General features: G+C 33.1%; 2 protein-coding genes across 2 annotated transcripts; both read right to left on the reverse strand.

The window, feature by feature from the left end:
• Positions 1-23: 23 nt before the first annotated feature.
• LOC125241822 (vacuolar protein sorting-associated protein 4) lies at positions 24-8,785 on the reverse strand. The gene is made up of 2 exons (XM_048150469.1): positions 8,629-8,785; positions 24-2,416 (listed from the first exon to the last, which is right to left on the reverse strand). Exon 2 carries the CDS (start codon positions 2,401-2,403, stop codon positions 1,087-1,089), a length of 1,317 nt encoding a protein of 438 aa, XP_048006426.1. The 5' UTR covers positions 2,404-2,416; positions 8,629-8,785; the 3' UTR covers positions 24-1,086.
• A 3,942-nt stretch (positions 8,786-12,727) lies between these two features.
• LOC125237978 (putative peptidyl-tRNA hydrolase PTRHD1) lies at positions 12,728-14,238 on the reverse strand. The gene is made up of 2 exons (XM_048145241.1): positions 13,868-14,238; positions 12,728-13,339 (listed from the first exon to the last, which is right to left on the reverse strand). The coding sequence occupies exons 1-2, from the start codon at positions 14,054-14,056 to the stop codon at positions 13,148-13,150; spliced, it is 381 nt and encodes a 126-aa protein (XP_048001198.1). The 5' UTR covers positions 14,057-14,238; the 3' UTR covers positions 12,728-13,147.
• Positions 14,239-14,667: the final 429 nt, after the last annotated feature.

Raw genomic sequence — 14,667 nt, forward strand, 5'->3', positions numbered from 1 at the left:
GGATACCAGTGATACGACAGATATTTTCGTTAATAATATTTATTTATACTCTCTTAACAATATTATTACAAAAATAAAAGAGGAAAGTACATTTCACATAAGAATAATATAAGGTACCTAATTAACTCGTTATAATGAGAAAAACGTGAAGCTCTCGACTTTCTAAGCATTACGAATATTACGATCAACAAATGACATCACAGGATACATATCAAATAAAAGTAAGGTCTCAATATCACTACTGAACCCTACACACGAAAAGGGACCTACGACCAAACTCCCTTTTTGAAGATTATTTTGTTTGCTATAGGCCTTCTTTAAAATAAGAACAATTTTATATACAGAACAGTGCTAAAAAACCTTGCAGCTGTTTATTTGTTCAACAATTATGGATAGGTCTTAAGATACAAGCAATGCATAAGCCAAGAATACCAAAATAGCATGGTCGTAGTATGCTGCATCGTGTCAGAAGATTATAAAAACTTGGGGCTGTTAAAGAGCACATGATGAATTGATGAAATTAATATTTCAACTACTTATCTATCTTGCTTTAATTTTCTATATTATGTGCAATGTAATGAACTCTCAGATCGGCTTTTGAAACTCCTTATATCGAGCGAAAACAAATAAACGCTAGCAACTAATAAATTACGTACTAAAAACCAGCGACTTCATGAAATTTCGTTTTTATGCCTACATACTTAAAGTATGAAAATAAAATACAAAGGTTCTCGTAACGATTGTATCCTAAACTAGTATTAAACAGGCACATTGTATAATTCAATCTTGATCATCTGTTAGTAAAATAAATAGATTATTGACATGCTCAAAACAAAAGGCCCTGTATTTTATTTGAAAGTAAATTGTGGCGAATTAGTCGCAATGCAAGTCTAAATTTGCTAGCGATTATAATCGAATTGAGATTATGCTTTGATGATCAACAAAGTAAAAAACATAAATTCTGTTCATCATGTGAAGCATAAAATAAAATTCATACATTCTGCAAGTTACATTCAGGAGCTTAACAGTAATTATTTCAACATGTGATACAAATTATTTAAGTGCTCAATAATTACAAATATTTTATTAACCTTCCTGACCAAAGTCATCCATGAACTTCTTCAACTTGACCATGTCGTCATCATTGACGGTAGGCTTGGACGTTGCTAGCGATCGAAGCATGTCAGACATAGTAACTGGAGGTTCGCCCAATTTTTCGCCAGGTACGTCCATCCAAGTCATCTCCATAGCGCCAGGATCACCAGGAGAGCATGGCGTCAAAAGGTCATTCACAATGACATTAGGATCCTTTGGACTAGGCCCAGAAGTTTTCTTGAAATGGGTTGCAGATTGCACTTTACGGACAGGCTGCATTAAAGCGTCTCTCACTACAATACTTATATCAGCTCCAGAATAGCCATCAGTTTTCGCAGCCAGAACTTTCATATCTTGCTCAGTCAACATGTGTTTTGTGTTTCCTAGGTGAAGTTTAAACATATCCAATCGCGCATGTTCCTCTGGTAGAGCAATATAAATTCGTTTCTCGAAACGTCGCCTAATGGCGGCATCAAGCACCCAGGGTATATTCGTGGCGCCGAGAACTAAAATACCGTCCATGTCATTACCTACACCCTGCATTTGTACAAGGAATTCAGTTTTAATCCTCCTAGCAGATTCAGATTCGTTGTCAGAACGTGATGAACATAGAGAATCTATTTCATCAATGAATATGATACTTGGCTTGTGTTGACGAGCAAGTTCAAATAGGTTTCTAACCAATTTCTCTGACTCACCCAGCCATTTAGAGACAAGATCTGATGAAGAAACTGAAAAGAATGTAGAATTATTTGCTTCAGTAGCAACTGCTTTAGCTAGATAAGATTTACCTGTACCAGGAGGCCCAAAAAGAAGAATGCCCTTCCAAGGTATTCTTTTCCCTGTAAACAAGTGGGGAAATTTAATAGGCAGGATCACAGCTTCCTTCAGGGCTTCTTTAGCCGCTTCAAGGCCAGCAACATCACTCCACTTAACATGTGGTTTCTCAACAACAATAGCACCCTCAAGCTTCCCCTGCAATTTCTTTTTCTCAGGATCATCTGAGTCACTGTCACTGTCACTCTTTTTATCTTCACTCTTGGACTCTCCATCCTTCACAGGCTTTTTCTTTTTATCCTTCTTCAGATACTCTTTTAGCTTCTCAGCCCTATCCAAATATTGAAGGCATTTTGCTCTAATACTTTCCTTAGCCCGTTCGCCTTGAGCCTCATATTTAACGGCGTGCAAGAAGTATTCGACGCCATGTTCATAAAGACGTAAGGCCTCTTCATAGTTTTTGTTTTTATCTTCTTCAGTGGCTTTAGTGACAAGATCTATTGCTTTTTGTAGAGTGTTTGAGGAAGCCATGTTAATTTTTCACCTGAAAACAAACAAATAAAACATGTGTAGTGATTCAGACACATTAAGAAACAGGGGTTTTCTTTGATAATCATCCTGAGTATTATTAATAGTGGCTCAGTTTATACTGACAGATTATTTATTTTTCATCACATTTGCTGTTTAAAGGTCTCATTGCGTCTACGTGTACTGAAGAGTAATGTACTATTTTATTCCCAAGGGAATAATGGATTTAGTTTTAAAAATTAATACAATCCGTACAATACTTCAGGCAAAGGATGTTTCAATCAATCAAGGATTTTTTTGCACAACTAAAATTTGACTATTAAGCTATAAAAAAATATAATACGGTATGAAAAATGCATTTTATTTATGTTTTACTATTATTTCAGTGTGTTTTACATTTATTTTGTAAATTTGACGTAGATAAATCGACAATCGTTATAATTTGCAATCTGGCAGGAAATTGTGACGGCCATCTCGATTGCGCTTGACCGCGTTGCCATAGCAACGAGCAGTACAACACCGCCATTCATTGAAGATTTTGCCTTATGATTTTTTTTTCTCTGTGTTTTCCTCTCAAATGTGATGAAAAATATTGTGTGTAACTCAGGAGGTAAGGATTTTGTAAACTCGTGTCTATAACTCTCTCCAGCCTGCGGCTGTCGCGAGTTAAAACACTCGTCGACAAAATCCCCCTTACCTCCCTTGTTGCACAATATACTATTATACCTGTTTTGTTGTGACTAAATGAAATATAAAATTGAAGAAATTTCTTCTTATAAAATCATTTAAAAAGCACAAATCTTGTTAAGCTAAAATTACATTTAGATTAAAATAAATGTCTTATAGTTACAAAGAAAAAATTGACCAAAGCCTCTTAGTGTCCAGAGCTAGATTCAGACCGGCATCTTCTCGGTCATGTTGAAAAGGATCAAAAATTCCAAGTATATAAAAATATCCCACAAGCTTATAGTGCCGCCATCCATCCTTAAGGTAGAATGGTATGGTTCAACCTCCTAACCAAGCAAATTTGGTCATTTCAGGTGAGATTAGTACGAGGGTCATGCCAAAAGAAGTTAGATACTCCATGGTCATTTGATTGATACTGGCCAGTTATACACCAATTTAAAGGTAGGTTATCTGCTTATAAATTTAAAAATGGAACACTTGGAAATTCTTAGGATTCCTTTTTTAATTATTTTTTTTCTAAATAATTTTGGCGGGAATTTTCCGCAACAATGGAGCTTACTCGACGTGATTTTCGTGTTATGATATATTATGACTTTAAAAAAGGTTTAACACCTCAAGAGTGTTTTAACTTTTAGTCTCGACTTTTGGAGAGTCTGCGTGTTCACGTGCAACTGTTTTCAATTGGTTTGCTGAATTTAAAAGAGGACGGGAGAGCTTTGAAGATGAGGCGAAGACCGGACGGCCGCCAACCGCAGTCACTGAAGAAAATGTAAAGACTGTGGAAAAAAATATTCGTGCGAACCGACGAATTACATATGTAGAGCTCGAGCGTGAACTGGGCATTGGATCAGCAGCATTGCAAACTATAATTCATAGTAAACTGTCTCTTCATAAGCGTTGTTCAAGATGGATGCCGCACAAGCTCACCGATTTACAGAAAGACCGTCGCGTGGATTGGTGCAAATTTATGATAGATAAATTCGACGCAGGCGAGAACAAAAACGTATATGATATACTTACAGGTGACGAAACATGGCTATATAACTACGATCCTGAAACAAAGCGACAGTCCACAGTATGGTGTTTTGAAGATGAGCCGACGCCAACAAAATGTCGCCGAACCCGAAGCACACAAAAACAAATGGTTGCCTCATTTTTCTGCAAGACGGGACATATTGCTACAATAGTGCTAGAAGATCAAAAGACAGTTAATTCAGAATGGTATGTGACAGTTTGTGCCCCAAGAGTACTGTCAGCTTGGTGTGACAAAGCGGCCGAAGTCAGGAACCCGGCACCTGCTCTGGCACCACGACAACGCTGCCCCGCACACTTCCGCTAGAACACTTGACTATTTCAGCTCAAAAAACGTGACTATTCTGCCCCACCCCCCATATTCCCCTGACCTAGCCCCCTGTGATTTTTATCTTTTTCCTAAAATTAAAGAAAAATTAAAAGGAAGGCGATTTGAGAACAAAGAAGATGCGTTGGCTGCGTATAATTACGAAATTTCTGAGGTGTCTAAAGAAGAGTGGTCATCGGTATTTTCTAAGTGGTTTAGACGGATGAAAACGTGTATACGTGTTCACGGTGAATACTTCGAAAAAATAGATAGCTATAATAAAGAATAAAGTATGTAAATTTTGAGTATCTAATTTCTTTTGGCATGACCCTCGTACATTTAGGTTGTTGGTGGCACTTGTGGTAAGTATTTTTCATCTTGTTACAATGTCAAAAGTTAGTCCTTTTATGGTTTAGTCTAGCACATGTCAACACTTGCTTAAACAATAGTGTGTTCTGATAAGAAAAAAATCAAATTCAAATAATAGTTTCCGGTTCACTTGAACTTAAACTCAAATTATCCTATTGCACAGTACAACATAAAGTCAAAACTACATATTCTCATATAAACATAAATTCAAAATAGCCTATCACCGAAATACTCAAGTCCCAAAACACCCTAAAAGTCTAAATTCAAAATGAACTTATCTCTATTATACACTTACCATAATCGCCTACTGTCATAAGAGTAGAAGGCCCAAACAAGCTATTCCCGAAATACATGGTACATGTTCTACACGATTTTCAAAATACAATAGTTTTAAAACAAAATGTTGTTTAAAATAATCTTGACGCGACTTTATTGCAATTAGAATAAGTGTGTCAGGAGGGAGTGTTCTAGAATTAGGAGTAAGCTTTAAAAAATAGGGTGTTTTGATACTAACGTGTTTTAAGACTGTTTTATTTTAGAGAATGGTGTATTTAAGGATTAGTTTGTTATGGTATTAGTTTGATCTGAGTTTCAACTCTTACGACATTAGGTGATGTGGGAATAGTACATAATCAAGATAAGTTTGTTTTGTTTTTAGGGTGTTTTGTGACTAAGATATTTTGGTGTTAGGTTATTTTGTTTTTATATTTATTATTTATATGAGAGTATGTGTTTTAGACCTTATGGTGTAGTCCACCAATATTTTCATGTTGTGTGTTTCACAGCAGCATCAAATAAAAAACCGGCCAAGTGCGAGTCGGACTCGCCCACCGAGGGTCCCGTACAAACTTTCTTTCAAACTACCTAGTTAAAATAATCTCATGTTTTCATATAACTCTAATGACTTGACTAGAAGACAAAAGTATAGGTACTAATGAGCATTATTGTGTATAGCGCCATCTCTCGGTGAATTCGCTAACTGATTTGCGCGACCTGTATACTATGTTGGTTTTTCAGGGATAATTCTTTATAATGTTAACCGATTTAAACAGTTTTTACTTTATTGGAAAGAAGACGGTTTACGTAACATCTCGTATTAATTTGAAGTACGATATACATTCGCAAGGGTGGGTAAATTGAAAGTAAAAATATGAAAAGTTTTTTGTGAATAAAAAAAAAGTTTCCAAGATACAAACACGATTATATTTTTCTTATAATATTTAGCATAAAACCAATGTTTCCTAAAATTTTCATAATTTTTAGTTGGTAAACTTCGGAGATAAGGGCGGGGGGAACAGTATTTTTTTTTACATTTTCCTTCAAAATTCTTTTTTTTTTCCACAACAAAAAAATTATAAAAAATAGTTTATTTACGTTCAATTTGCGCTCTTTCTAACGGGTAAGTAATAGAACGTATACAAACGTATGGTATATTCGGTAGAAGGTATAATTTCAATTTGTATAATTTTGTATGGTATAAAGTTCAATTAGTATAATTGCTGTTATATATAATTTTAGATAGCATAAATTCAAATTATATAATGTTTGTTACATATAATATTGTTTCCTATAAGTATAATGTGGTATAACGTTGAAGTAATAGAATATACAAAACGAATACCATACAGGTGATATAAGCGCCTGCTGTTTTCTCTCTCTCGCTCCTCGCTCTTTTGACAGGATTCGTTTCTGTGGGGTCACAATTCAAACCTAACCTAAACCTACTATTGTGACAGGATTAATTTCTGTGGGGGTCACAGTTCAAACCTAACCTAAACCTACTTTTTTGACAGGATTCGTTTCTGTGGGGTCACAGTTCAAACCTAACCTAAACCTACTTTTTTGACAGGATTCGTTTCTGTGGGGGTCACAGTTCAAACCTAACCTAAACCTACTTTTTTGACAGGATTCGTTTCTGTGGGGTCACAGTTCAAACCTAACAAAAACCTACTTTTTTGACAGGATTCGTTTCTGTGGGGGTCACAGTTCAAACCTAACCTAAACCTACTTTTTTGACAAGATTCGTTTCTGTGGGGTCACAGTTCAAACCTAAACTAAACCTACTATTGTGACAGGATTCGTTTCTGTGGGGTCACAGTTCAAGCCTAACCTAAACCTACTTTTATGACAGGATTCGTTTCTGTGGGGTCACAGTTCAAACCTAACCTAAACCTACTTTTTTGACAGGATTCGTTTCTGCGGGGTCACAGTTCAAACCTAACCTAAACTTACTATTGTGACAGGATTAGTTTCTGTGGGGTCACAGTTCAAACCTAACCTAAACCTACTTTTTTGACAGGATTCGTTTCTGTGGGGTCACAGTTCAAACCTAACCTAAACCTACTTTTTTGACAAGATTCCTTTCTGTGGGGTCACAGTTCAAACCTAACCTAAACCTACTTTTTTGACAGGGTTCGTTTCTGTGGGGTTCCCAACCTAATTTTGTGATTTATATGAAATAAAATAAAATGTTGTTATATTTTTTAATATTTATATATTATTAAAGATATAGTAAATGTAATTAGTTAATATGTATATTATAGTATACGGTAGTATGTATATTGTATGTTATATTATTTGTATCTTATACAAATTGAAATTATACCTTTTGTGCATTATACATAAAAAAAAGTATACTTTTTGAGCATTTGTAAATTGAGAATATGCCAAAAGTTTGTATTCATTATGTTACGCACCCCTTTCTAACGATATCCCACTTGACCTAGTAACTTGAAATTTACAGTTTGCCCCCCATTCATTTTTGCCATTTTCTACAATTAAAATTCATAAATTAAAAAAAATTATACTTTCTATTTGTAGAGGTTTACAATGTTCATAACTGTTCCAAATTTCAAGTTGATAGCATTAGTAGTTCTCGAGATATTTAGGAATGTGACAGACGGACAGACAGACGGACAGAGTCGCACCATAAGGGTTCCTGTTTGTACCTTTTTGGTACGGAACCCTAAAAACAATAATATGTTTTTTTTTTAAATGGGAGCCACATTTTTAAGCAACTTGAATAGAAATGATATTTGTAGGTAAATAAAACCATCTATATGCCAATGATAAATATTTGTCTATACTTGATAATATGATAATAATGAATAATATGATATGTTTTACATCTGACAATACGTGGTTATAAATTGTTACTTCTGTTTTATTTTTACTTTTATTGCTATAGTTATGGACATTTAGTGTAGTAAATACTAGTAGGATGAATATTTTTGTATTAGTTTTAGTATTGTGTTGTATGTAATTATTATATGCATGAATGAATATTCGACACAATGTTTATTGTTAAGAATAAAAAAAAAAAAAAATAAAATAAAATAAAAAAAAAATATTATAAAGGATAAAAAGTTCCAAATTCTCTACTAAAGTATAAACAACAACAAAGTTTACATTGAATTGTATGAATGCTATGACAAATATGAGGCAATTGTTTACATGCCTATAAGAGAGAGGAGACTATAATAATAGGCAAATTTTTATTGCTATTTCATCACAAAATTATAAATATAGCCAAAATACTATCAGTTCCTAAATACTGATCAATGAGCTAGTATACAATACATAATCACCCATGAGTCACCTAGTAAGAAACAAAATTAGGAAAAATATTCTATGACAACAGAACAACTCTTCAAGAACTTGATCATATAAACTATATATGTAGGAAATTCGGAAACTGGTTCATATTTGTGGTGTTTAACTGATGAACTTGTTGGCTAAAAGGATTTATCCTCCTGATTAGAGAGCCGTCAAGGAGAGTAATGAGATCGTAGGGTGAGGTATGAGGTAAATTAACGTTATTTAACCATACGTACCATTGACAAAATGGCTCACTTTTTCTCAAACACTTCTAAAACAATGCAGCAAACTAATTAATGCGTAAATTTGTAAGAAAACAGAAATCCAAATTTCCAAATAAGATTTATTTTATTTGTCACGAAAAATGAAATGACACAATCGTTTAATGTTGCCAGACTAAAATATAAAATGTCTCCAATAATAACAGACGATCCCTCAGTGATAGCGAGAAAAGGACTATCCATGGTACCATTTCATCCCTTGGTTAATATTTATCAAGAAACTTAATTATTTTGATCGTGCAAGGATTAGCTTCTATACCTGTTTGGCAATAAAAATAAAACAGAAAAAATAACTTTAAAAAAGGTTTGCGTTAACGAGTTTCAAATTACTAGTTAAGGTCAAGATTCTATAGGTCATCATCATTATCAATACTATCATTAGTGATGCACACTGACTCGTAGATTGTATTGCCCGTAAATTGGATTAGTTACTTGTTACTTTAGTTTTAGTAAGGTAGTAAAATAAAATTGCTACGCATCAATACTTATTTCTTTTAACCGATTTAAAAAAAAGGTAAGTAAGTAATAGGCTGGAGTGAAACAATTTTTTTATGCATATTTCATTCATTCGTGCAAAAAATAAAAATTATATGACTTTATCTTCAGGTGGTAGTGCATCCTGAATGTACTTTAATAAAAAAAAAACAATATTAACGTTGGGGTTGGAATTTACTATAGAAGTACCCTAATAAAACATTTTTTCCATTTTTTAAATTGATTAAGTAACATCGTGAAGTTTTGTCTTAAGACTACGGAACCCTAAAAACTTCACCTACAGAAGGCGGAAAATTTTCCACTTTTAAATTTATTTTAAGAATATCAGTTTTACATTGAATAGTTTTTTAGACTATACTTTTTAGGGCATCTCGCAAATACAAACACCTTATTATCTGTCGTCAGTTATTACGTAGAAAATAACATTTACCTACGAGTAAGTATTTTCAGATTTTTCAGCGTGAATTATTATATTTCTGTGTAATTTGTTTTAAAAGCTTAATAACAATGTTCATTATACCGAAAACGTCATACAAATGACTATCTCGTTATGATGAAAACATTGAAGAGCAATCCAGGGAATTTACCGAATGTTAGGCATAGGATACATTATAGATTTTCATAAGCAAACCAAGCAAATTCATCTAAAACGGTTCAATTTGCTCTCATATTATATTTACATCCATCACGAACATTAAACACGTGTACCTAAGTATACGATTACCTACAGAAATTGACGATGACCAGAATGGAACTCGTCAACAACGCATCATTCACATTTTTAGCAATTTGTTATCTGAGATATGTTTATAAGCAAGTAAAATATGAAAGGACATTAGTTCTGTTAAGATCTGGTTCTGATGATAGTTTTCATGAGTTCTAATTTCTCGTCTATAGATAAATAGGTATAATTACTATAAGAAAATCAGATTCAAGTATTAGACAAAATGTGCATGTAGTTAGTCAAATTCATGAACTGTGACCGTAGGTAATTGAAGTATTGGAGAAGGATAACTAACAATCAATTTACAATAACAAGTACTTACTACATCTATAAGGTTTACAAGGTTGAAGAATTCCGTAGGATTTAGTTTATTTTGTTTTATACTACGTCGGTGGCAAAGAAGCATACGGTCCGCCTGATGGAAAGCGGTCACCTTAGCCTATAGACGCCTGCAACAAGGAGTGTCACAAGCGCGTTGCCAAGCCATTAGAAACTTGTACACTCCCTTTTGCTGTGTTAAGTACACAGCAAAAAGGAGTGTACAAGTTCCAAGGAGGGCTCGGGTTGCCGACGACTCAAAGGACAATAGACGGAATAAATTAGTTTCGTTGGTACCTACTTCGTAAGCGTGATGAAAAATATAATAAGACTGGGTGATTGAATTTTTTTTTCGAAATTTTGTATTTTTTTCTCATTTGTTTTTAGATTTGCGTCGCTTTATTTTGAAAAAATAATATTATTTTTATTTTTTTTAGACTTTTACTAAGGATCTCAAAAATGAGTTAAACTGTATTTTTGTTTTTTTTAGTTTTACTTTTTAAGTTTTTAAATAGTTGACGATTTTTTAATATAGGGTAATCATATATAGATGCTACTGTTTCATTTTAAATCTTCATGAGAAACCTAAATTCATATTTAATAGCTAATAATAATACTAACATACATATATGGTAATAATTATAATTTTAGCTACCTTATCAAAATTTGTTACCAAAGACATTAGACATTAGAGTCTATACCTATAGCTAACATGCACTCGTTAGTTTAATAAAATGTAGCCATTTTAATACCCCCACTGACTCCTAAAATTTACTTACGTACTGCAATTAATAATAGTCTGTTACATTAGGCGTAGAGGTGTATTTACTGTGGCAGTGGCACATTAAGCTCGGTAAGCTTTCGTCGCTCGTAATGCACTAAAATACTTAAAGTAACTTCAACATGAAGTATTTTTAAGATATGGCTACTTTAACTAACTTAATTACAGGCATATTGCCTATTGCCGCCATTTATTTTATGCTACCATCATCATCAAGCGCTGTAAAACCAGCCATGTTAACACAATTAATTGATGAACATGATAGTACTCACTGTTCTTCGAAATTTATCAAAAACACAGCGTTAAAATATGTAACTTTAGTCAATGTTAAGAACAACGAAGTTCTTAATTACATTTATTCCTTGAATATCAAAACGCTAGTAAGGTCATTTTTGGCTACATCACTTGAACAGCATAACGAAGCTTATATAGTGCATTGTGAAAGCCTCGACGAGTGCGAAAACGGATTCAACGACTTGGTAAAGGACAGATATTGGAATCCAAATGCAATATTTTTCATAACGGTCAAACACTTTGACTCTCGCAAAGAAGATTTTTTCAGAAAACTACATCATCTATACGTTTTCAAAACAGTGCTTGTGCTTCATAAACATATTTATATTTATGACTTTCAACTTAGTGAACATTGCATCTTTTCTGCAAAAGCTATTAAAGAGTATACGTGTGACAGTTTATCGTCAGGAAATTCACATTCACATATTTGGGCAGATATTGAAGTCTCTTTAGAAGAGCGGCAAAGACTTCCGTACTCGGAATGCAATATATCTGTGGTAGTAAATGTTGCAGTTCCATTGGTATTTACTCCATTGGATGATCATGATGAACCATTTGGTTATGAAGAAGAATTTATAAGAATTTTAAAGAAAATGAACTTTACCAATATTTCTATATCATATAATTTTAATTTAACAAGCAATGGCTTGGTTTGTGAAAATCACACAGTTTCAGGTAGCCTTCAGTTACTTCAAAAAGGCGATGTAGACTATCTTTTAGGAGGGACAATTCTTTCTCGTTACAGAATGCAAGTTTTTGACTATACTTATCCTCATTTTTTTGACGATTTCTTGTTTATAGTACCAAAAGCAAGGCAGGTGGACAGATGGGAGGTCATGTACACAGTGTTTGATTCATTGGTATGGGTACTTATTTCCCTAACATTTATTTGTGTAACTTTCGTAGCATATATTTTTAGATTTAGTTGTCATGGGAACTCGAACTATTTAATCTTAACGACATTAGATATGTACAGCTATTTAACTAACAACCCACCTAAAAGAAAGATGACATGCTTTGTATTATCATGGGCATTATTTTCTTGGCTAATTATAAGTTTCTACCAATGCGACTTGACAAGTATATTTACAAAACCATCGTATTATAATCAAGTAAATTCCTTATCTGAAATACTAAGCCATAATTATAAATTATACTTAAGCAGATCTAAATACAATTATTTGAAGGGAAGCACGGAGCTAGATTTGGGGGGATTAGTACAGAAAAGCACGATATGTAATAGCGACTTAGACGCTCTGACAGCAGTTGCATATAAAAGAAAACGGTTCACTGTCGCCTCTTGGTTGAATTATCATTATTATGAATCAAAGTTTTACAGTGACATAGGTGAAGCAATGCTGCACCAGGTAGTCATTCCATATGTTCGGATCTTCAGAACAGGGTACCTAAGGAAAGGTAATCCTAATTTAAAACGAATACGTTATCTTGAACGTCACATAATTGCTTTTGGTTTTCAGCAAAAATCTATGTTAACATATATTCACATGAAGAAACTTAAGTATTACAAAAATAAACATAATGTTTCTAAACCAGTGTCATGTAGTGATATAGCAGGAGTTTATTATACTTATCTTAGTGGTTGTGGAATTTCATTAGTGGTATTCTTCATTGAAGTATTTTATAAGAAGTTTAGGTAATTAAGTAATACACTACATTGTTTAACAAAAATGATTCTCTTCTACAGAAAATATGACAATTAACCACTGTGTTCCTTTTTGAATTTTGAGTTGTAGAATATTCAAGTAAATTGTAATGTGCTACATATGATTAATTTAAACATAGTTTTAAAAATACTTAATTTATTTTCCTACATGAATAGCGAGTTATTATATAAAAATTATCTATTTTGAAGTTTCTAGTGTTGCTTTGTATAATTTAAATTTTCCTACAAATTTTTTCACCTCATCTTTTGGATATGGTTTCAGGGCAAGGCATGTGGCTACATTTTCTGGTTGTTCAATCCATAGTTTATGAGCTATATCATTCTCTTTCAGTTTCTCGGCCAATTTCTTCAGTGTTTCTTCATTTGGAACCTGTCACAGAAATTATGATATTAACACCATTGGTATACTGATGTAGTCTATTTTGCTACGGTAAAACTAGGTTTTATACAAAAAATGGATGCAATTTCGGTTATGAAAACATTTTTTTTATAGTATAGGTATGATAGTGGTGATTCATTTTAATGAAAATGAAATAATGAAAATGAAATATCAACGCTGACAAATTGTCATTGACCAAGCAAATAAAAATATAAGTTAAGTACATAAGATCATATTTTTTTTATTTAATGAATATGTTTCAAAATCATAACATAAAATAATGGTTAGAACTTACTTGCTTAATAAAATACGTTAATGTGTTAGTATAATTATGTAACAAAATGGCTCAACAGATAATTTCTTTGATTCCAATTTTTTTAGCTTTATTTATTGTGTGCAAGAATTTTTCAGTTCACAAAGATTCTAGTCAACATATTCTGTTTTATGATTCTTATAGGTGGGAATTTACAATAATTTGTTTTATTTATACAGCAATATTTATAATATAAAGTTACTAACCTCTAAAACTACCTTGTGCATATTGTCTAAATCATTCAAATACTGAACTGTGTGCTCGTCGTCTTTGTAAAGGTGTAAGACCGCCGTAGCTGCATGGCATGCTTGTGCTACCAGTGCTCCAATAGACCATCCCAATTCTTTCAATAAATCACTACGTAACAAAACATATTGAACTACAGTATTCGACATGGTGAAACCTATTAGCCTTTTACTGACTTCACGTGTAATGTAAACGTTTATATTGAAGAAGGTGTCATTAAATTTTTATCCGCTCAACTAATTCAGCTACAAACGTATTTGTATACTTTCTATAAAATACCCCAGCGGTAGTTAGGAGCACAATATACAGTGTTTATTTTACATACGATCGACAACTCTACACAGCAGTACATACTACTTCAGATGTCAAATTTGACATTTGGCGTCGGACTAGTTTGATGCGAATTAATAACAGAAACTCTAACCTCACGAACTAACGAGTAGCAAATACTAAATACTATAATACGTGCAGCTTCTGACGTTTCCCATACATTGGAACGGCAACAATTTTACTAGCGCCATCTAGCGATACGAGTTGATCAAAGTAGTTGTTCAGACTTTTATTTTAGTAAATTAAAATAGAAAATGCTATTACTTGATCTACTTTAACATTTTTAGACGGAATAAAACAAAAAAATAAGAATATGTGACTTTTTTTAATTTTATACTGTATGAAACTAAACTATTTCGATCAACTCATGCCGCTAGGAGCGCTAGTGTGCATGTTGCCAACTTTGGCACCAAGCTGCACGTATTAACTC

Source organism: Leguminivora glycinivorella, chromosome 2 (assembly GCF_023078275.1).
Source record: "Leguminivora glycinivorella isolate SPB_JAAS2020 chromosome 2, LegGlyc_1.1, whole genome shotgun sequence".
In the NCBI taxonomy this organism is placed as follows: domain Eukaryota; kingdom Metazoa; phylum Arthropoda; class Insecta; order Lepidoptera; family Tortricidae; genus Leguminivora; species Leguminivora glycinivorella.

Bases quoted from the DNA above. Each gene is read 5' to 3' on its own strand.
- LOC125241822 (XM_048150469.1), bottom strand. From the start codon at position 2,403: ATGGCTTCCTCAAACACTCTACAAAAAGCAATAGATCTTGTCACTAAA.
- LOC125237978 (XM_048145241.1), bottom strand. From the start codon at position 14,056: ATGTCGAATACTGTAGTTCAATATGTTTTGTTACGTAGTGATTTATTG. The intron at 13,340-13,867 runs GTTAGTAACTTT...TTTCTGTGACAG, and splicing joins TGCACAAGGTAGTTTTAGAG to GTTCCAAATGAAGAAACACT.